Source organism: Sus scrofa, chromosome 10, assembly GCF_054392235.1.
Source record: "Sus scrofa isolate SSC_HxYL_T2T_F1_AM1 chromosome 10, Sscrofa_HxYL_maternal_Yorkshire_Landrace_v2.0, whole genome shotgun sequence".
NCBI classification, from domain to species: Eukaryota; Metazoa; Chordata; class Mammalia; order Artiodactyla; family Suidae; genus Sus; species Sus scrofa.
The window spans coordinates 76,549,414-76,572,135 of record NC_139392.1 but is presented as its reverse complement, the minus strand read 5'-3'; the positions used below and the strand labels follow the sequence as shown (position 1 = coordinate 76,572,135).

General features: G+C 38.1%; 1 protein-coding gene across 4 annotated transcripts in view; it reads left to right on the top strand.

Moving 5' to 3' along the window:
- GPR158 (G protein-coupled receptor 158) overlaps positions 1 to 22,722 on the top strand; it is a 340,973-nt gene that overhangs the window by 305,099 nt on the left and 13,152 nt on the right. For all 4 annotated transcript variants that reach the window (XM_021064907.2, XM_084980331.1, XM_084980333.1 and 1 more), the window contains 2 exons: positions 7,910 to 8,148; positions 21,117 to 21,255. In XM_021064907.2, the coding sequence (XP_020920566.2) occupies positions 7,910 to 8,148; positions 21,117 to 21,255 (378 nt within the window). The remainder of the gene's footprint in view (positions 1 to 7,909; positions 8,149 to 21,116; positions 21,256 to 22,722) is intronic.

Genomic DNA, 22,722 nt, shown 5'->3' with positions numbered 1-22,722 from the left:
ACTTTTTTGATGTTGAATTTGTATTTTACAACTTTGCTGAATTTGGTTTTTAGCTCAAATTGTGTGTGTGTGTGTGTGTGTGCATGTGTCTGTGTGTGTTCTTTAGGGTTTTCTGTATATAAAATCATGTCATCTACTAATAGAGATAACGTTACTTCTCCATTCCAATATGGATGCATTTTATTTCTGGACAAGTTGCTCTGGCTAGAACTTTTGGTATAATGACGAATAGAAGTAGTAAGGACCGACATACCTGCTTTGTTTCTGACATCAGAAAAGATAATCCACACACAAGTTCCTTCTAGCTCTATTGAATATTTGACTTGCAATAGTCTTATAACCTTTCTTCTTTATTTTTTTCATTATTCTTCCTTATTATATCTACTTAAAATCAGGTCAAAAGAAAGGATGATGAGCATGGATATGAGAGTTCAATCAGGTAACTGAAATGGACCAAAAAAACTATATTTGGGAGACTGAGTTGTGAGTTTCCCTCCTTACAATAGCAATAACTTAATATAGTCACAATAATTTTACAGAACTTCATGTCTGATAAATGTAAAAATCACTTTCTCTATGGGTGATGCCAATCCTTCTTAATATACACAGACCTGAAATCCATCCCATGGCCAGGAAGTAGTTTTAGTTTATTTCTGAAAATGAAGTTTTGAAAAATTAATGAAAATATTAATAAATATGAGGGCTTGTGACCATTGAAAGCAAACTGAGAGGCAGTGATGTCTGCTCTTGGGTGTGGCTCACTCTTAAGGCTTTTTTTTTGTCGAGAATTGAGTGTCTTTATATTTATAAATCACCTCCCATCACAAGCATTTATTCTCTAGAATTTCTAAGAAAGCAATAAAATTAATCGAAATTCAACTCTAATGGAGAATTTCAAGGAGCTCCCATCGTGGCTCAGTGGAAACGAATCTGACTAGCATCCATGAGGACACAGCTTCGATCCTGGCCTTGCTCAGTGGATTAAGGATCCAGCATTGCTGTGAGCTGTGGTGTAGGTCACAGATGTGGCTCAGATCGGTGTTGCTGTGGCTGTGGCGTAGGCCAGAGGCTACAGCTCTGATTCGACCCCCTAGCCTGGGGACTTCCATATGCCTTGGGTGTGGCACTTTAAAAAAAAAGAAAGAAAAGAAAAAAGATAATTTCAAGATTTTAGGATTATTCTAATTAATGTAATAGAACAGAAGACTGGATGGCTTAAGGATGTATATGTTCATTCCTTTTTAGTAAACAAGAAAGATGCTGCTCAATCACAAGCAAATGCAGATGTTGTGAAAATGAAAAACTTTCTGTTACTAGATGCTTTAAATTTTGGTATCAGCATAGCAAAAACTCAAAAATTTATCTGACAAGTTAAGCAGCCAGCCCATTGGAAAGGTACCTTCACCAATCTTAAACCTTTTCAGGAGTGGAGAAAAGCAGCAGCTCTCAAACTGTAGCCTTCATCAGAATTTACCTAAAGGGTTTGCTAAAATACTGATTCCTGGGCCCTAACCCCCAGAGTTTCTATGTAGTAAGTCAGGATGGCACCCAAGAATTTCCATGTCTAACAAGTTTCCAGATGGTGTTGATGCTACTGGTTTGGGAGCCACTGGCTTAAAGCAAGTGGCATCTCAACTGAGCCATTAAGGAATTACGTAGGAATTAGCTAAATTAGGGGTTTGGGTCTATGGGGGAGGGGTGGTACAGAAGGCTGAGGACAAAGGTGCAGGTAGAAGACACCTGCCTGTCATCCATAGGGACCCGCAAGACCCTTGGAAAAGAAGAGTGGTGAGAGATGGGCCTGCTGAAGCCAATTTCTAAAGGCCTTTCACCATACTGAGGAGCTAGGATTTGGGTGAAGGATCGTAAACAGGGGAGGAACACCACTCCTCGAAGGGGAGATGAGGAAGATCATTGTAGCATTAGTGTAGAGTGTGGACTAAAGATGGCCAAGACCAGTAGGAGACTGGTTAGGAAGCTATGATAGAAACAGTTTGATGACCAGGAGCTATAGAGTAAAAGTGAAAATGGAGAAAAAGAGAAGGATTTGAAGGATATCTAAGAGGTAGAAAATAGGTAGTAACTCCCTGGTGGCCTACCAGCTATTACTGCTGTGCCTTGCATTTGATCCCAGGCCCAGAAACTTCTGCATGCCATGGGCACAGCCAAAAAAAAAAAAAAAGGTAGAAATTAAATTCTTAATTATGCTTTGGGAACCTGGAATGTAGATGAGGAAGAAATATCATTCATCCCTAGGTTTCTGCTTTGAACAGTTAGGTGGTCCTAGTCATTGAGAGAGGTAACATAGGACAGTGGGTTAGAAGAGAGAGAAGTGGAGAGAATGATGATTTTATTTGGGGACCTGGTGATGTCCAGTAGGTCACTGAGTATGCAGATCTTGAGCTAAGGAGAGTAATCTAAACCAAAGATACAGATTTGGGGCTCACCAGCATATAGAATACTGAAACATGGTCATAGAATTTCCTAGAGCAAAAATAGAAGCTGACTATGTTCAGGGGATCCATGAGGAACTCTATCATATAAAGGGAGGACTGAGGCAGAGGAATGTGATTGAGACTAAAAAGTTGGTGACAGAGGAATAGGAAGAAAATCAAAAGAATGTGACATAATGGAAGCCAAGAGCTTCTGCCATGCCACAATAAGGAGTAACCATATCAATTAGGTATTTGAAGAAGGTAATCAATAATCTAAGTACAAGTCCTTACAGTGGAGTTTCATGAGCTTAAACTAGAAACGTGTAGCAAGTGAAAAAGGAGAGGCGGACATATAGTGACAGCCAATTCCTAGGCTGCCGTTTTTAAAAAATCATTTCAACATAATCTCTATGGATTTATCTTCTATTAAGAATGAGAACTGAGGAGTTTCTGCTGTGACGCAGTAGATTAAGAATCCAACTGCAGTGGCTTAGGTCTCTGCAGAGCTGTAGGTTTGATCCCTGGCCTGGCGCTGTGGTATAGGTTGTGGCTGTAGCTAGGATTCAGTCCTTGGCCCAGGAACTTCCATAGGCTGTGGGTGCAGCCCTAAAAACAATAAAATGAGAACTGAATATATACTTTAAATGTACCTTTTTATATTAAATTCTGGAAACTTGTTTGCAGTCCTCTTGTATATGTTACTGTGTTCTTTCAGAAATATTGAAACCTTCTTAACAGACGGTAGCTTAAAGATTTATCTGTGAAAAAAATTGGTCGAAAAAGTAATCTATATAAGAAGTTTAATGATTGCATTTTTTTTCTACATCTGGATTTCATATAAATGCATGTCTAAGGATTTCATTTTTAGAACTTGGTTTCTAGGCAGTAAACCCATATAGACTAATAAGAGTTCATTTTTTAAAGATATAGCAGAATTTTCTCATTTTATTTTAAGGCAATCCTAGAAAAATTCATCTTATTCAATTTTACAAAAACCAATATCCTGAAATGCTTAGATTGCAGTGCAGAGTTGTGTTACTGTGTTTTCTAGTGTTTGAAAGCCAGTAAAACCAATAACAGGAGACTCATGAGGGCTTTGCTTTGAATTTTCCTCCCTGGAAATGAGATTATGGGGTCTACAGCAATCTTGAATTCTCAGACTCTGCAATAAATACCCATAGGGTCATCTGGAAAACATGAAAATTTCTGATAATTTAAAAGTTGGATTTCTTGATCCAAAGGTCACCAAACTGGGATCATCTAGATTTCCTCTGGAGATGACAAACGCATCTGGTTAAGAAGTATTTTAAAAATAGTTATTTAAAAAAATTCACTCTTTGCTCTCTTTGAAGTTCAGAGTTTCTATGTGAAAATCTTCAAATATTCTTGTATCTTCTCCACTTTCCTCCATTTCTGCTTTTTTTTTTTTTTTTTTTTTTTTTTTTTTTTGTCATTTTTGGCCACCCTGTGGCAAATGGAGCTCCAAGGCCAGGGATCGGAGCCACAGTCACAGCCTAAGCTGCAGCTGCGGCAACATCAGATCCCCAACCCACTGTGCTAGGCCAGGGATCGAACCAGCATCCCAGAGGCTCCCAAGACACCACCAATCCCGTTGCACCACAGCAGGAGCTCTGCTCCATTTCTACATTTTGATATCCATCGAGGTCCAGACCAAATATTACCTATTGTATTAGATTACTTGACTTACTGGCTGCATACAACAACATATAATAGTATATGGTAGTGATTTACATACTTATAGTTAGATTGTAAGCTTCTAGAAGACAGGGATCATATCTTATGCCTTCCACGTTGCCTAGCATGATACTTAGTGAATGGCTGTCACTACAAAAATGTTCATTATAATTACATTTCAGATATTCAAATGTAGTCAAGCTAGAATTTGCAACAATTCTCTTTTTCTTTTTGCCCTAGCTGAAATACATAAGACCAGAAAAATGGTTCACATATGGTCTTTTGAAATCCTAGTTATTCAAAATTTAGAATTCATCCAGGTATAACCAGAAACAATTATGTGTACATAGTGGCTACAGTTTTCTCCTACAGAAAATTAAATTGACACTGACAAAAATATTAATTTTCCAAGAAATTTCTCTCATTCCTAGGACAGAGTTATTTGAATTTCGATCTGCTGATTATAATAGAAGCCTTCTTAATGGACTAGTAATTGGTCAATTCATTAATAAATTGTTTAAAATAGAGACTGGAGTTCCCTTCGTGGCTCAGTGGTTAATGAACCTGCCTAGGATCCTTGAAGATGCGGGTTTGATTCCTGGCCTCGCTCAGTGAGTTAAGGATCTGGAGTTGCTGTGAACTGTGGTGTAGGTGGCAGACATGGCTCCGATCCCACACTGCTGTGGCTATAGTGTAGGCAGGCATCTGTAGCTCCGATTTGACCCCTAGCCTGGGAACTTACATATGCCACAGGTGCGGCCCTAAAAAGCAAAAATAAATACTAAAATAAAATAAAATAAGAGACTAAAGGAGTTCCTGTTGTGGCTCAGTGTTAACAAACCTGACTAGTATCCAAGAGTATGCGGGTTCAATCCCTGGCCTTGCTCAGTGGGTTGAGGATCTGGCATTGACACGAGCTGTGGTGTAGATTGCAGATGCAGCTTAGATCCTGCATTGCTGTGGCTATGGTGTAGGTCACCAACTCCAATTCGACCCCTAGCCTGGAAGCTCCATGTTCCATAACTGCGGCTTTGAAAAAAAAAAAAAAAAAACTAAGAAGTGTATAGACATTATAATTTAAAACACAATCATTCACCAATATTTTTTAAAATAAGGCCTCTTCTTTTACTGTGGATCTAACATTTAGAGTGCATTATTCTTTTTCTATCATAAATCACTGCAATGTATTATCTATTGTTCACAATGTTGGTTTTTTAAATAGAAGTAGGATCTAAAGAAGTTTTTTGAAGTAATCTGAGTATAAACACATTCTAGATTTTTGTTTATCGACTGCCCCAGTAAATTAAAATTTCCTCACATTCCCCTAAATTAATAGCTTCCTTCAGCGACTCACATTTATCACATCTTTTTGAAGCTTTCAAAACAGATGTTATACAAATAGGTCTCCTTTAACTAAATTTCATCATAAATTTAGTTAAATTATATAAAATGATAACAAGTGTTATCACTTAAATGTGGAAGCTAAAAAGTAAAACAAATGAATATGTGTAACAAAAGAGCAGCAGACTCACAGATATAGAGAATAAACTAATGATTACCAGTCGGGAGAGGGAAGGGGTGAGAGGCAAGATAAGGGTATGGGATTAAGAGATACAAACTACTATGTATAAAATAGATCAGCCAACAAGGATGATATTGTGCAGCATAGGGCAATACAGCCATTATTTTTGAATAACTTTAAATGGAGTATAATCTGTAAACATATTGAATCACTATGTTGTACTCCTGAAACTAACATACTATTACAAATCAACCCTACTTCAGCTTTTTAAAAAATGACAAAAAGTGGACATAATTTTGGGGACAAGTACAACTGATTCTTACAAGTAGCAATTCAACTAGTTGGAGCAGAAGTATTTGAGGCACGACATTCACTGCCAGTGCTGGTATTCAGCATGACATGGGCGGTACTGAACATATTCTGCATGGGGTACAGAGAATAACTGCTAACCTGGTGAACTGCATATCTCCCATGACTTCCAGGGGAGATACATCCAGATAAACCCATGGTAAATTGAGAATATTGTAAGCCGAGAATGCATTTAATACACCAAACCTGCTAGAAAATCATGGCTTAGCCCAGCCTACCTTAACCGTGCTCAGAACACTGAAATTAGTCTAAAGTTGGGCAAAACCATGTAACACAAAACCTATTTTATAATAAAATATTGAATATCTCATGTAAATTATTGACTACATAAAGTGCAAAACAGCATGGCTGAATGGGCATGGAATGGCTGTAAGCTGATTACGCTTGTGATTGCATGGCTGACTGAGACCTGAGACCTGAGGCTTACTGCCCCTGCACCACATTATGAAAGAGTCTCTAGCACATGTCACCAGCCTGGTAAGATATCAAAGTTCAAAATACAGGTTCTACTGAATGCACATCATTGTGCTGTCATAAAGTCACAAAGTTGTAAATGGAACCATTTTAAGTTGGGGACCCTCTGTAGTTAAATGGTGAGTAGTTAAAGTGATCTTTTTTCATACTCTAATTTTATGCCAGTACATTTCCAACACCGTTCCACATAAAAATTCAGGATAAATATTTTATTCAGAATTAAATAACTTCTTGTGTGTTTCCTGAAGAACAATAAGATTAAAGACTAAATGAGAACCTCCTAGAAAGTAACTTTCTTTACTGGATGTGTTGTGTTAATTCAGGGAGAGCTACCAAAGGTCTACATAGAGAGAAAACAATAGTGTAATAAATACATCCAGGCTGTTCCAGGTATATTTGTTTCATTTTAAGATTTATGATGATTTTATGCAGAATTCATATAAATACCTCATTTAAAGTGTTGAAAGAATGAGATGGAGGAAAAAATAGAAGTTGGGAAGTTGAATTAATTTCTGCCTTTTGGAAATTAATTATGGATACCCTTATAGTACCATAAGCCACTCATGGTAGTTTGTGTCAGGTCACAATTTTGTGACCTAAAACATCAGAATAAGAGTGGGAAGTTAAAAATCAGCTAAGAATATTGTGGATATGAAATTAAAGAAAGGGTGGCCAGAAAGATCCCTATAATAGGGTTGGATTTTGTCCTTTTAACATATTTAGAGATGGAACAGTCCTTAGACCGCCTCTACTTCAGTAGTTCTTAACCCTAGCTATTCATTTCAGTCATATTTACAGGAAAAAAAAAAAACCCAGTTTTAAAAATCCCTACATTTCTCATAGGTCATATCCATATCTTTTTCCTTATGCAATAATCTTATTCAGGGATATTTAAATACCCCCTCTTACTCTTTTCATACTTATTATTATTATTGGCAATGTGATAAAATGACTATAAAGAGAGGCATATAAAATGATTTTCATAAAATATTTTTTACAATATTATAATGTAAAAACAACTGGTTTAAGGAAATTTTTGGCTTAGTATAATATCATAAAATCTTGCTACTCACTTTCAGGACTATTTTTAGATCCCTCAGAAACTCTGAGCAGTGTTTGCCTGTGGATCTTTCTAAGGTCCTGAGAATTTTCCTTGAAATATTAAGACATACTCGAAAGAATTCCATCCTGTACAAACTTATTGACTCACTGACCTCTAATACAGGATATGTGTAAACTGGAATGACATTAAATAAAAGCATAAGCAGCACTGTTTCTTTAAAAAAAAAAAAAGAAAACTCTGCATCAATCAATTTGGGAGTTGGCTTAAATTTCACTAGAAAAATAAGATATTTTAGAGTTTACTTCCTGGTTGTTAGTTTACCTTCAACATTTTGATGTCTTACTTTTCCAGGGTTTTGAAGGTATTTCTTTCACGAACAGCCCAACGGATTCCATACATGACAGGTGGACGGGTCATGAGGATGCTGGCAGTCATACTCCTGGTAGTGTTTTGGTTTCTCGTTGGCTGGACTTCATCTGTTTGCCAGAATTTGGAGAGGCAGATCTCACTCATTGGCCAAGGGCAGACTTCAGATCACCTCATCTTCAATATGTGCCTCGTTGAGCGCTGGGATTACATGACAGCAGTTGGTATGTGGTCACTCATTTTGTCTGACTGTCTTGTCCGTTGCCCACTAGCATTAAAATGGACTTTCCTAAAAGCCTTGCCAAACCCTTTCACAAACCCTAAAAGAATTTCACCTAATACGGTTTTGAGGAAACAATATTATGAAAAGGACAGTAATAACACATGAAGTGCAAACTTTTTTGGAGATTTTCCATTCTTTTTCAAAGGTGTATAGCTGTGTTCAGAAAATGTCATCAAGGAAATAAACAAGGAGAAGTGATATAAAGGCAGCTTCTTTGTACAGAGACCTTCTGCTTTCTGTCCTATCAGTGTGTCCCCATTTGATGAACAGTAGCTACTCTCTTATTTCTTTAGTTGGAGAAAAAGGAAAGGTATTTTTATATAATTTTGTTACTGTGATATATCAGACTTGGTCTCTAGAGCACTCTGCACAAAATTTCTAATTTATTTTTCCCTAAAGATAATTTATTAGAAATTCTTTGGCAGTCCAGTATGACACAAACACAAAGCCATGCTACTTAGTAAGAGTTCTGTGACTGAGAAACTGGAGAACTTGGAAGAATCACATGATTAGTTGGGGCCAAAACACAGATTATTTTTCTAGCACTTCGGTTTTTTGAAAAATTAGGAAAAGAAAATTCCATAGGAATTTTTCTGTTGCTTTTATTGGGCTGTTTTAAGCTAAGCCTCCAAAGATACAAACATCCTTTATTATTTTGTTGTCACTCCCCTCAGTCAACCAGGGGTAAATGTTAGTTTTCTTTGGCAGATGTCAAAAATAAATGCATGAGTTTATTCCTATTTTCTGTCTCCCCCATATTTGGCGATTGTTTGTTGAATGTTTACATACAGTATTTTGCTAGAAGATAATAAAATGTCTATTTACAATTTAAATGAAATAATATTTTTCTGGGTAAGATATTTTAGGAATCTTACAGGCCTGGTATCTGCCATAATAAAGCTATGTGTATATGTAAAGGGAATGGTTATAACGATAATATATACAGTTAATCATCATTATTCTGATCAATATAAAAGAGGATATAATTAGTTCAAAATCAGTAGATATCAGTATCAGAAGATAAAGCATAGAACTAAGATAGGAAGCAATTCTGATTCTGACTTTAGTCTGGATATGAAAATTAAACATATTATATAGATACAAATTTTTACCTCATAGAAACTTCTAACATTAATTTACATTCCTGAATCCAAGTTAACCAAACTAGGAAAATCATGTCCCTATATTTGAAGAAAAGGCCATTATATTTCTTATCTGTTTTACAAATAATGTAGTACTCAGAATTCATAGTGAGGCATCATGGTAGGTGACAAAGAAGCAGAAAGTATGGCCACGTCACCTAGCATTTTGTGCATTTCATGCACATTGGTTTTGAGATGTAATCACAGCCTTTTAAAAATGTATTTTGCACTCTAAAGAAGGTCATATTTGTGATCTCTAGGTAGAAATAAATAGGAATACATAAGGTCACAGTAACCTGCAGTTCATCTTATATAAACTTTCTTTATATGTGAGGATTTTATTCAATAAACAAGATCCACTGAATACCTATAATGGCTCTAGCACTGTGTTGAACACTTACAGCAGATATAAAATGTATAAAGGCCTTATTCCACCCATCAAGTAGTTTACTATTAGTTTATATAGACGAGAATTGTTAAAAATTATTAAAAAGCAGAATTAGGTGGCAAGTACTCTCAGTATGGTGTAGTTCAGTACATGAAGACAGTAGTTTGGACCAGAACCCAGGAATCTTTGTAAAAGATTACAAAGAACTTTGTAAAGTTCTTTGAGGCATGAGTGATATTTAGACTATTGTAAAGATGGAGTTCCCTTCGTGGCTCAGCAGTTAACAAACCCGACTAGGATCCATGAGGATGCGGGTTTGATCCCTGACCTCCCTCAGTGGGTTAATGATCCAGTGTTGCCTTGAGCTGCGGTGTAGGTCACAGACACAGCTCAGATCCCGCATTGCTGTGGTTGTGGTGAAGGCTGGCAGCTGTAGCTCCTGTTCGACCCCCTGGCTCGGGAACTTCCATATGCCATAGGTGCGACCCTAAAAAGAAAAATTTAAAAAAAAAAAAAGAATTTTGTAAAGAGGTATAGAGAAAATTTCCTTTGATAGGAATGTTGGTTGGAGGTGGGTGGGAATTGTCTGAAACATGAAGGAAATGGCTAAATAGAAAAGTGGGTAATGTTGAAATACATTATAAATATTGCTGGATGGTTAAGTTTATTGTGAGTCTTGCAAACCTGTTAAAGGAAGTTGGAGAACCAAAAACCAGAAAAGTGATTGATGAATCAGTAAATTCAATCTAGATGGCTTTTAAGAGATTAAACGCACGCACACAGACACGGCATGTAGCAAATTCAGAGATTTGGGAGTTGGAACCATTCCAGTGGAACAAGGCAGAGCAGTGCTTCTCAAAGTGTGGACTCAGAACCAGCAGCAGCTTCCTCACTTGGGAACCTGTTGGAAATGCCAACTCTCAGGCTGCTGTCCTCTTCCAGATGTCTGGGATACAGGGGCCCAGCAGTCTGTTTAACAAGCCCTCCAGCTGCTTCTGATGTTACCCTGAAGTATAGAACTGCTGACTCAGAGGAAGAAATCAGGTGAACTTACTAGAACAAGGATCACTTCTCCTGGTTAGGCTCTGGGCATTCTACGATGCTCTGTTTCCTGACTGACCACCGACTCGTCTTCATAATGATTATTTCAAGTCAGTGTATGTCCTCCCTTCGTGCATCCAGACTACCCATGTTTCTCTCTCTCGGACGGCTTCTTGAAAAGGTAGGCAGGAGCCACCCGCTAGGAGTGTCTTCCTGCTCTTGCCTACAACCCTTATGTGCCTGCCCATTCTTATTTTTGCTCCCTTGTAATATCTTGTTAATAACCCTTGTGCCAAACTCATGGCCATTGACCCTTCTCACCTTCAGTGACCGCTCTCACATTATACGACCTTTCTGTCATCTGAAATTCCCCCACCTCTCACATCACTCATCAAAGATTTCCACCTGACACAACTTCTTCTGTTAGCTTACTGGTTTAACGACTCCCTCTACCATAGCTCTAAAGTATCATGGCTATTTTTATCGTACTTTCCTGCCACTAAATTCTCCACTCCTCCAGAGAGGAATGCATACCAGTAGGCAAATTTTTCCACTAGCAAGGAAGGCACTATGAAAAAAGTGCACACTTTGAAATATAGTACTTCTGGGTAATACCAGGAAAGGGGAATGAAGATCACGGAGGCCCCTGACTGAGCTCTGTTCCCTGAGACCCCTGAGGTTCACATACAAGAGAGAGTACAGATGTGTAGCTGGGTCGGCTACAGGGATGCAGTTCTTTGAGCAAGAACCAGGTCTCAGTTAAGGTCCAGAGGGGTAGAGAAGCTAAGAGAAGAGATTGATTACGATGGTCAGGTCAGGGTCATGACTTTAGGAGTGAGACAGAATTAGCAAGACTTGAGAGGCAGGAGTTAGTTAAACTAATACTCCCAAAGGTGTTAAATGATAACATTAGTGTCCCCCGGGAGGTAAAAGATTAATGATAGGGTGTAGAGATCAAGAGGTAAGAGCAAGATAAATGTTTGGTGGTGATGTTTTTGTTATCTTCCAGTCACTGTTTTTGCCTTGTAAACTAGTGGAACCCCTTAGTTTCAAAATTACACTTTTTTTTTTTTTGGCGTTCCCATCATGGCGCAGTGGAAATGAATCTGACTAGGAACCATGAGGTTGTGGGTTCAATCCCTGGCCTCGCTCAGTGGGTTAAGGTTCCGGTGGTGCCGTGAGCTGTGGTGTAGGTTGCAGACATAGCTCAGATCTGGCGATGCTATGGCTGTGGCGTAGACCCCTAACCTGGGAACCTCCATATGCTATGGGAGCAGCCTTAAAAAGACCAAAAAAAAAAAAAAAAAAAAAACACTTTTTCTTTTTTTTTTTTTGCAGTGACACAGTTCTCTAAAGAAAAGTCAAGAGACATAATTTAACAATAGGAATATTTGAAATTAGGACCATCTTGAAAAATCAGAGGCATGTGATTGCTGTAATTTTTTTCACGCTACCCTACAGCAACTTCATTTATTCATCTTTGGGCATGTAGCGTTAGATATTCTGTAATTAACCTTTTAATGTAATGTTTGCTACTGTATAACGTATGCCTCTTTTCAGTTCTTTTTATGTATTTCTATAAGTAGCATGTTTACCATTAGATTTTTTATAACCAGGCTGTTCAAGAATAAGTTCCTAAATCTTGAGTCAGCCAAAAAGAAAGCTGTACTGAAAGCTGAATTGTTCCCTGTTTCTCTAGCAGAAATGTTTATATAAGAGGGGAGGGGATGTGGAGAGGCTGGAGATAGGTTTTACCTTGAAGTTGTTGTGAGAAATCTGTGTCAAGAAACTGTGTATGTTTACATTAGTGTCAGGAGTCGAGTTAGAAAAAAAAGAAACAGTGATGGTTAGTGTATTGATAAATACGCATTCTGTATCAGTTTTACCTATCCAAAACAGTTGATGTTTTAAAACTACAAAATAAAGTGCGATACGACTTCTTCCACTGAAGTAGAACTCTCAGTAGAAATATGAGTCATAAATTTAAAGAACAGATCCTTTCTGTTTTTGCTTACTGCACAGGTTTCTCTTGAACTGTCCGGGTAGGTGGTTTTCCTACCACCGGTGCTTCAGAAGGAGGAATCAGGTATAGAAAACTACTTGGAAAAACCTCTCAATCTCTTCGAGCCTCAGGCTTCTGTTTATCTTCTATTATTATCTACATCTTTCTGTATTTCTGATATGGCCTAACTCTTTGCAACTGCACATATATGATCTAATAACTATTCCCTGGACAAGCACTGCTTTATAAATTAGGATCTTCCACCATCTCTTCATGGTTGTGCAGAGTCCACGAGGGTAAGAAGTAGCCTGTGGCTCTGGAAATCCCTTAGAATTTGATGTCCCTTGCCTTATGTTTCATTCACCAAGTTTGAAAAAAAAAAGACACAGAGAAAAGTCTAAGCAATGGTTAAATAGGTATGGTATGCTTGGGTTCACATTCCATTTGGGAATTTTTTACTATTTGGTTCCTTTCAAGGAATTCCAACATCGATTTCCTTGCTGTTCAAAGTACTCATTTATTTCCATGAATTTCACATGGAGTATTTTCACTGCCAAAGATCATCATCATCTTTTCTCTTCTTCACTGACAGGCTCTTCTTTGTTCTCCTCTTTCCTGGTATAATGTTTTAAACACAAAAAAATAGACAATGCGTTTGTAGTTTGATTAGTTGTATGCCAGTGTTTAGAAGGACCTGAGAAGAATACAGTAACTCTTACTGAGGTAGATAGGGAAATTCCAAAATAGCAATTGTTTCTAAGGATTTAAATACTTAATTACCCCCAGAAAATTAGGCTATATTGTGACAGATGAAATGTGATTTAAGCACTTTAATGAGTTTGGGGGAAAATAGATTAGACTTCCTCTTTATCTGACTTAGATTAATATTCATGACTTAACGTTCATTTTCATACATCTTTTTAATTCTTGCATTCCATATGCCTTAATCTATTCTGCATCATTTGTTACCATTAAAAATTTTTTTTCTTTAGTTTTCAAAGGACAAAAGCTTGATTGCATTGACAGGCTTGGGTTATAGCATGAGAAATTGACACATACTTTTTGAAGATCTTGGTTGAATGTTTTTAGAATGATTGACAATGGAGGTTATTTTCTTATTTATATACTGTCTCTTTTGAAAAGTATTTTACTTCTCTGAGTAGTTATTTATATAATACTAAAGAGTTGAGAGGAAAGAGAAATTACTTTTGTTCCTTAATTTTATCCTTACAAAGCCATTTTTTTTTTTTTTTTAGAAGTTATAAAGGAATTTAGTGATGGGGGAGGGACTGTCTTGGGACAATGCCTTAAGGACATGGAGCAAGAACACTTCAAATATCTGTGGGGATCACAACTTCTAAGGAGTTTTAGCTCTCCTGTGGAACACTAGCTTGTCAAAGGGGGAAAAATTAAGAAGGGGGAAAAAAAGCTGCCTTCTGTTGCTTCAATGGAAATATCCTATAAATAAATTCCATTGTTAAAAGATTTTGGCAGCCCTTTTCTTTGTATTAAAAGGACTGTCGTAGGTTAAAAACGAGCTGCTAATCCACACGGCCTGCAAGTTCCAGCATGTTTCATACCCCACCCCGGTCTGATTTCTGCAGAAACTGTGAGGAGCAGGGTCTGGCGTTGCCACTTCCTCTGGGGTTCAAAGAGGAAGGAGTAGGAAGGTTTGGGAGTTCTGTTCTAGCTTGCTGAGACCCATTCCCCACAGCAGTCAAAGCCCTAGAATCAATTAAATAAGAAAGAGACCATCTGGCCAACAGAATAACAGAAGATTTGTGATGATCACACGAATCCCTGCCCCATTCCCTGCAGTGGTCCGGCAGTGTCCTGAGCCAGGCTAAACTCAGCACAACTGTCTCACACATTTTACAAGCCATGAATTGAACAAGGAAGTTAAAATTTCTTTAACTTCTAGAAAAGAAAATGGCACTCCAAGGATTAAATTAAGGAATAAAATAATTTATTCTTTCTTTGCCCTTTGGTGTCACACAGATCACGACATCTCAAAGAAATAAAATATTTTTCCATGGAAGTGGCATATAAACAAACAAAAATATAGCCCCCACTGCAGTCATTCTAAAACCATTCAAGCTAACTCTCCAAAAAGTCCAAGTGAGTGTCTAATGATGTCATCTAAGCACAAAGGCAATTGTCAGTGCTATCAGTCTTCCATAAAGGATTGAAATTTTAAAATACATTTTTAAAGTGGTAACAGATGACCCCAATGCCACTTCCCACCCAATACAACACACATGCACATGGCAGGGGAAGGAAGTAGAAGGAACATTAATGAGAGACACAGCCCGCTGCCCTAACCTTGACCTAACCCTGTGTCCTGAGAGACTGCTCATCCCTCTGCCCCCTCTTCTATCTCTTCTCGTGTTTGTGATATTTTTTTTCCCCACTTTTTAAGGCTGCACCCAAAGCATATGGAAGTTCCCAGGCTAGGGATTGAATTGGAGCTACCACAGCTGCCGGCCTACACCACAACCATAGCAACTCGGAGCCTGAGCCACATACGAACTTTACACCATAGTTCACGGCAATGCCGGATCCCTAACTCTCTGAGCAAGACCAGGGATCAAACCCACGTCCTCATGGATACTAGCTGGGTTCGTTTCCACTGAGCCACAACAGGCACTCCTCTCATTTGTGATCTTTAATATGTGACTGCAAGCTTGAAAGAATCTGGGGCTCACTACATTTCTGTCACCCCATGTCAAACCTTAAAAATCTTAACTGAATATGCCAGAAGGAAAGAAGAGTATAATTCCTCTACCTTCCCCAGTTAAGAAGCCATGAAGCTTGTGAAAAACTTGTTCCCACCTCTAGAGCTGAACTGAGTTTAAAAAAAAAAAAGAAAAGAAAAAAAAAAAAGCAACATGCAAAGGTACTCCTGGCAGTTCTACCTCAGGGAGCTCCCGCACTGAGTGGGGAAGAGGAGAGGTTAGTGCAGTCTCTGCATGGCCTGTAGTTTGTATGGTTAACCCCTGTGTTCCTTGGTATTACCACAGTGTCTCTGATCCAAACTTGTAGTTGTGCCACGCAGAATTCTGCCCCAGTCTTTTTAATAGAGTCATGAGTTCTACATTAAAACCTTCACAAATGTAGATAATATACAAAATGCATTCAGCACAGTGCCTGGCATGTTCAACAGATGTTTGCTACAAAGTCAGATGAAATGAGGGGCAAAAAGTACTTTTGAAGAACTCTTTTAACCACGACTGGCTAATTCCAATTGGTGTATTAGTTGTTTAAAATACAAACAATGGTTGCTTGGGAAAATGTTTATTTTCTTCAGTAGTATAAAAATATTTCTAGAGTTCCTGTTGTGGCACAGCAGAAATGAATCTGACTAGGAACCATGAGGTTGCGGGTTCGATCCTGGCCTCGCTCAATGGATTGAGGATCTGGCATTGCCATGAGCTGTGGTGTAGGTCGCAGATATGGCTTGGATCTGGTGTTGCTGTGGTTGTGGTGTAGGCAGGCAGTTATAGCTCTGATTTGACCCCTAGCCTGGGAACCTCCACATGCCATGGGTGTGGCCCTAAAAAAAAAAAGCAAAAAAAAAAAAGGTGTATATATATATATATATATATATATATATTTCCAAGGATTTTGTCCATGCCTCAGAGCAAAAGAAAACCTCGGTCAAAGGTTGTGATTTAGAGAACGCTGGTCAGGAACCAGGAGATCTGGGGTCCAGGCCCTGTTCTGCTGCCGCACAGTGAGTCAGCCAGGGCAGAGCTAGCTTCTCACGGGCATGTCCTGTGGCCCAGCTCTGCCATCCCTGTGGCTGCTGCTCCCGGGAGCTGAGAAGGAAACAGATGTTCCAGCCCCGGGTGTCCTAGTTGTGAAATACATGGCAACATCCATCTTCTCCATGCCTCTCAGGTGAATAAACTGACTTCACAACAAGCAGAATAATAGTAGCTCACCAACCACCTCCTTCATGGCCACATGCACACACTCGAAAATGTACCCCCAGACTGCAAGGTCTTGGAAAGTCACTTCCTGCTTTAAAATTCTTTCAGAAGTATCATTCTCATTGTTTCCATCACTGTAAGTCTCACAACTATCTTTATTTTTAACCAAAAAGACAGATAAGGCTCCAGAATATCAAGGCTTCTGTTCACCAGTTAAGCATGGAATGCTGGAATTTGAGCTATTCTCAAGCATTATTAGTTGTTTGACTTAATGCTTAACAATAACTTCTGTGCCGCCCACCAGATTATTAGAATAAAAGCAGAATAAATTTACTTTGACCATATATTTTCTAAGTGGATGGGATTTAGAGAAAAATAGAAGACGGCATTAAAAGAAAACATTTGGAAAATGAAACATAAATGCTTCATTTATGTATTTATTTGTGCCATGCAAAATAATTTGTAAATGGACCAAGAAGCATAAAATGCTATTAATACAAAATGATTTTGCAACATGGCAAAGCAGGGTACCACAGCTGGAGACACTTGTACTTTGATGGTGCGTTTGTCTCAGCCCTTGTGGGGTTCCATGATCACAGAGCTGGAGTATCTTCAGTGTCAAGGACCTGATATTAATTCTCACTTCTTTGCCTGACCCAGCCCTTTGGAAAGATAATTTGAAATTACTTTCATTGTGGCGTATTAATTTTTAAAAGGCTATGGTAGTTAACTTTTAAACCGAATGTTATTCCTTATAGAGTAAAAATAGAATACCTCAGTTTTCTGAAAGCCCTCTTTGAATCTTTAAATATAAATGCAATTCCCTTTTTAACTATACCCATGCCTCCCATGAAAATCATTTAACACCAGAAATTATTTTCTAAAGCAGAAGCACAACACATATTTCAACTCCCACGTAGTAACACTGCAAAATTTGGTAACATCTGCATATTTTCTTTACTAATTGCAGTGTTAGTCTGAAGTTAATTATATGAAACTGATTTTTTTTCCTAAGCACAACTTTTATATATCACATTTAGTTTAATTGGTACTTTGAATAATAAATTGTTTTTCAGCCAGAGCATATTGTTTGATATTGCTAATGAAATGATTTTAATGTTCAGCTTAGCTATTAGGAGGAATCCTATTTTGTCTGATATTTTTAAGTGTAATTCTCCATTTTAGCACACTAATTAACCTGATCATTACTTTCCTTAAAAAAAAACCTTCGGTATAACATATGAAAACATTGCAGTGTCAGGAGATAGTATATTCATAATTCAGCTACATATGAATCCTTCAGTTTTACAGTATATTTTTGTGCTAGTGTTTAATAATATTTTTGCATTTATCATTCTTGAGTGCCAACCACAGTATCACATACTTAGTGGTACATCAGTAATAGCAATTGCCACTATTAATAATAATGCCAGTGTGATATTTAGGTCATGTAAATAGCTGGATCATATAGATAGATGTAATCCATCAGAGTTAGATGGAGTGGCAAAGTAAGAGAAAGTCTACATCTCTAATAAAATGAAACTGATATCATTTGTATTCATTCCGTTCAACAAATATTTATTAAGTCTGATCTATGTGTGCTCAGTCCTGTGGCTGTCATCTATGTGGACAAAAGTAGAAAAAATAATTGGAAGGCTCAATTCTTGTCCTGAAGGAGGTCTTAACAGCCAGGGTTGAGGCTAACAAGCTGCATGAATAATTTTCTCCCAATTATACATTTAATGGCATTATCCTCTGCCTTGTGTAGTATGGAGAGTTAAAAACTGTAAGAGATTAACTGTAAGTTAGAACCTATTAGAGGACGGAAACTTCAGTGTAAGTTAGAATCATTTCACGTGGCCTTGTGATGGAGATGGGACCTGAACTGGACATCAAAAAATTGGTTAATATTTGGAAATGTGGGTGAGTGATTTCTCATGTGAGCAATAGCATGAGTAAAGACCTGAAGCAAGAGGAATCTTTGCCATGTTCAGAGGACGCTGGGTCAGCTCAGAGTTCATGCTGGGGAGCACTGAGAGATCATGTTGGATATATAACACGACGTCACAGAGGGCTAGGAATGCCATGCCACACATGTGTAAAATAATAATGAGCTGCAAAACATTTCCAAATGAAGACGCATGCGGTACTTCACAAAAGACTAACCTGAGGGTCAGAGACTACACAAGAAGTCAGGGTCCAAGGAATGCACAAGCCCAAAAGAATAAGGCCAAACAATGGGGCAGCTAACAGGAAGCCTGGCAGCCAGAAAGTCTTGAAATTTTCCTGCAAGAAGGTCATCAAAGTCTTGAAACTTGGAACTGGGCAGGAATTATTCCAGGATCCCAAGTGGGTGTGAGTGAATCTTCTAAGGGAGATATAAATCAGTTAACTCAAGTGGAGTAGCAGAGATTTGGACAAATCCTGATAGGATCAGAGTGGAGTTTCACCAAAATGGACTTGTCACTGTTATCAAGAATAGATTCAGGAGTTCCTGTCGTGGCGCAGTGGTTAACGAATCCAACTAAGAACCATGAGGTTGCGGGTTTGGTCCCTGCCCTTGCTCAGTGGGTTAACGATCCGGCGTTGCCGTGAGCTGTGGTGTAGGTTGCAGACGCGGCTCGGATCCCGCGTTGCTGTGGCTCTGGCGTAGGCCAGTGGCTACAGCTCCGATTCAACCCCTAGCCTGGGAACCTCCATATGCCGCGGGAGCGGCCCAAGAAATAGCAACAACAGCAACAACAAAAGACAAAAGACAAAAAAAAAAAGAAAAAAAAAAAAAAAAAAGAATAGATTCACACAGGTAAACCCAGGGTTCTGTAGGCCAGCTGAAAAATAACTGTAACAAGGAGTGAACTACCAGGAGCTTAGGCATGGATTGTGATTGTGGGCTTTGAGAGAAATGACACTTACGAAAAATGAAGTAGAAATGTGTCAATAAAAGGTGGCTCTGAAATCTCAGACAAACCTGAATGAGAAGGCAATAGCCATACCATGGACAGAAGTACAAGCCTTAGGAAAGATGGTCACGAAGGCCTCAGCATTTCCCGATTGCCCTCTTCCTGATCCAGTAGAGCTCGGCTGGAAAGAACATTCCCAGCCCGTGGCCAATGGCCAAGCTACCGCACAATCAGGACCTCCACTCTCACTTCAGGGAGATCCATCTCTAGGTGAAGACTTTTCCCCTTGGCTTCTGACCACCTCAGTGTTCAGAGTAACTCCTGACGTACGTGCTTAATTACATCAGGGATTTTCAACGATTGTGTAAATACTGGTAGAAATACGCTGAAACTTTGACAGTTAAAACACCTGGGCCTATGGGCCTGAAAGTCTGCGTTTCAGTATATTTGTAGGTTAGCTGTAGGTAATGCATTTGACAAAATATCTCCTCCACATTAGAGCTTTCTTCTTGTTAATTCGATATTACCTTCCAATGAGGTCATGTCACTAAAATAAAATGGATGGTAACAGTTACTGGATGGAATGAGTTAAAAGAGCAATGTTTAGTTTGAGAAAACGTCAAAGGAGACTTTAACAATAAGAACTATTTATTTAACATCTCTATTTTTCTTTATCTAACATCTACGATGTCAGAAGCTAGTGCTTTATATCCATTATTTGATTTTATAAGCAGATAACCCTATGAAATATGTACTTTTATTACCCTTATAAGGTAATTAAAAAAACTGTGACCATGGGGGTTAAATCCCCTCAGATTATGCAAAGTTATTTAGGAATCCAGCCAGAATTTCCCATCAGGTCTTGTGTAGGTCTGAAGCCTCATCCTTAACTACTACACTGGCCTTGTCTCTTCTGGCTGAACAAGCAGACAAGGTGATTATGAATTTTACTAAGCCTTTAGCAAATACCCACAAGAGATAGGATGTCTGTCATGTGTGAAGACATAATGGTTCATTTATAAAATATGCCACTGAATGTTTAGCAACATATTTTCTCACATTTCCGGCAATGAACGTCTTTATGTGTTGATTAAATTTCCGGAAGCTGCATATAAACACATTGTAAACCTTTCAGTGCCTTGATGACCTAACAGCGACCCAGATGCTCTTTGAACATCTTAAATTTAGGTTGGGGACATGGAAAATTATTTTACAATTGTTTTAGGAAAAAGCCAGGTATTACCAAAAAGAAAAAAATCTGAGGTATACTTTAAAAAATTTAATTAAAAAAAAGTATACCTGAGAAAAATCCTCTATATACTGAATAAAAATTAAAAATGAATTTATGGCATAGGTATTCATATGCAAATGACATTTCGTATGCCTCTATTTCTGTGTTTCTATCATAGACACAAAATGCATGCTAAAGAACTTAAATTTTACTTTGTCCTTCACCTGTAAGACTAATGGAAAACTGTTTGGTTTTTCCTCGTTCCTCTCACAGCTGAATTTCTCTTCCTCCTGTGGGGTGTTTATCTCTGCTATGCAGTGCGGACGGTGCCCTCAGCGTTTCATGAGCCGCGTTACATGGCCGTTGCAGTTCACAATGAGCTCATTATCTCCGCTATCTTCCATACAATCAGGCAAGTCATCTGCAGAGCCACTAAATAAGTGTTATACTTTTCTGATGTGTCGCAGTTTAATTTAAATAGTAAAATTGGCTACAATGCACAATGGAAAGGTTTAGGAAGGATAGTGTTTTATAAGTGGACAAATTTCTTTGTCAAAGAAATGGCAAATGAAAGTAGTTTTTTTAAAAGAAACTGCTGTTCTTCATGCCTTCTGATGAGGTATTACCTTCATTTATTTTGAAGGTTAACTCAATGTTACTGGATGATGTGAAACCACTTAATGGGGAGGCCACGGGGTGCTGTTGATGATATGTAATACATTCTGTTCTGAAGATATGGAGCAGTATATGCATATATGATAAAATAGGTATAGAAAAGTTGTCTGTGTTTTCATTCATGTTTACTATGCTGGTTTATACTTTCAAAATCTTAACACTCAGACAACTTACATACGTGACTTCTGTTGAATTCAAAACCAAGAAAACCACCCCAAGTTGATAACTGGATTTTTTGTGTGCAGTGGGGTTTTTCCATCCTTACACTGCTGTGATGACTTTCTATGGTAAGAATATAGGGCCTGCCCCTCCGTTTTTTTGTTATTTCATCTATCTCCATAGGCAATGAGTGCAAAGGAGGAAAAAAGTACCGTATAAGTGAACAAAATGAAACATGTATGACTGATCTTCTGATAATTTCCATCTGATTCACATTTGAAAACAAAATAAAAACCTCAGTTAGAATAACAAAAAAGGAATTCTATAATTTGAAAAGCAACAAAAAATGTCATTTGATTGCTCGACATATGTTAAAAGTTCAGACACGGTTAAGAACATAATTAGAAATTTGAATTGGCCCTCAATGGAAAGGTGGAGATAAATAATAGAGTGAAAAAGTATGGATGTGAAAGTTTTGCAGGACGTTTATCATCTCACTTTAGTCAATAATCCTAAAATGGTATCTAGGAATAGATGATACCAGAGAAGAGCTGGGCCTTAGGTACAATCAACACTTCTTAAACCCTTAAGTAAGAAAAAGAGGTACTTATGACCTGAAGACCCTAGAAGCGGAGGGCCAGGAATCAAGTGAATTTGCCTCCTTGCTTGTCTTACCCTCTGTCAAGAGAGAAAGAAGAGAGAGAAGAGGGAAGAAAGATGAGGCATGAAATATGAAATCGTAAATAAGCAAAAAGAAGAATGCTTTCTCAGGTCCACTCAGACTAGGGTTCAAGGATCTGAAAGGCACGCCCTCTATCTAAAACACAGTGAGCACCGGAGGACACTTTGTCACGGTGCCTTTACATTTCTCCCAACCCATCTCCCAGGAAAAGCTGCATTTTGTAGTTTGTTTTCAGAATATCAAACACATGTGTTTCAAGATTTAACAACATGCTTATCTAGAACCATTTCTAAGTTAAATGTTATATAAACAAACCAGCTAGAGAGTTATAAGCGAGTAAGATTTATCACAGATGAGTTTAAG